This window comes from Passer montanus, unplaced genomic scaffold, assembly GCF_014805655.1.
Source record: "Passer montanus isolate IOZ18808 unplaced genomic scaffold, ASM1480565v1 scaffold8, whole genome shotgun sequence".
Taxonomy (NCBI): domain Eukaryota; kingdom Metazoa; phylum Chordata; class Aves; order Passeriformes; family Passeridae; genus Passer; species Passer montanus.
In genome coordinates, this window is record NW_024373256.1 from 14355340 (window position 1) to 14355864 (window position 525).

Below are 525 nucleotides of genomic sequence, written 5' to 3' on the forward strand. Positions count from 1 at the left end.
GGCCCCGCCGCCCCGGCCGCGCTCACTGCGGAGGTCGCGGAACGACATCGCCGGCACCCGCGGCCAGCGCGGCTCCGAGCAACGCGCTGCGGCCGCTACGGCAGCGCGCCGGGGCCAATCCCCGCGGCAAGCGAAGTGTGCGGCGGGCAGGGCGCGGAATGGCGGGATAAACTGTGGGGAGAACGCGCTGAGATCAGCGAGTCAGCCTGCGAGCGTGGCAACCAGACCAGAGCACTGAGTGCCGCGTCCAGGCTTTCCTTAGACACTACACACATGGGCAGCCCATTCTAATATCTCATCACCCTTTGTGGGAAGAAATTCTTCCTAGTGTCCAGTCTAAACATTGCCTGGTGCACTTAAGGCTGTGTCTTCTTGTCCTGTCCCTTGTTCGCTGGAAGCAGAGCCAGCCCTCCCGGCTGTACCCTCCTGGCACGAAGGTGCCGAGAGTGAGGTGTCCCTGTCCCCGCACACCTCCTCCAGGATGATCCCCCCAAGCTCCTTCAGCCCTTCTGCTCGGGACATGAG

The 525-nt window shown here is 64.2% G+C and overlaps 1 protein-coding gene across 2 annotated transcripts in view; it reads right to left on the bottom strand.

Annotated features, from left to right (window-relative positions):
* CLUAP1 (clusterin associated protein 1) overlaps positions 1–91 on the bottom strand; it is a 58405-nt gene extending 58314 nt beyond the window's left edge. For both annotated transcript variants that reach the window (XM_039731748.1, XM_039731747.1), the window contains exon 1: positions 27–91. In XM_039731748.1, the coding sequence (XP_039587682.1) occupies positions 27–48 (22 nt within the window). In that variant the 5' untranslated portion in view covers positions 49–91. The remainder of the gene's footprint in view (positions 1–26) is intronic.
* Between the last annotated feature and the right edge of the window lie 434 nt (positions 92–525).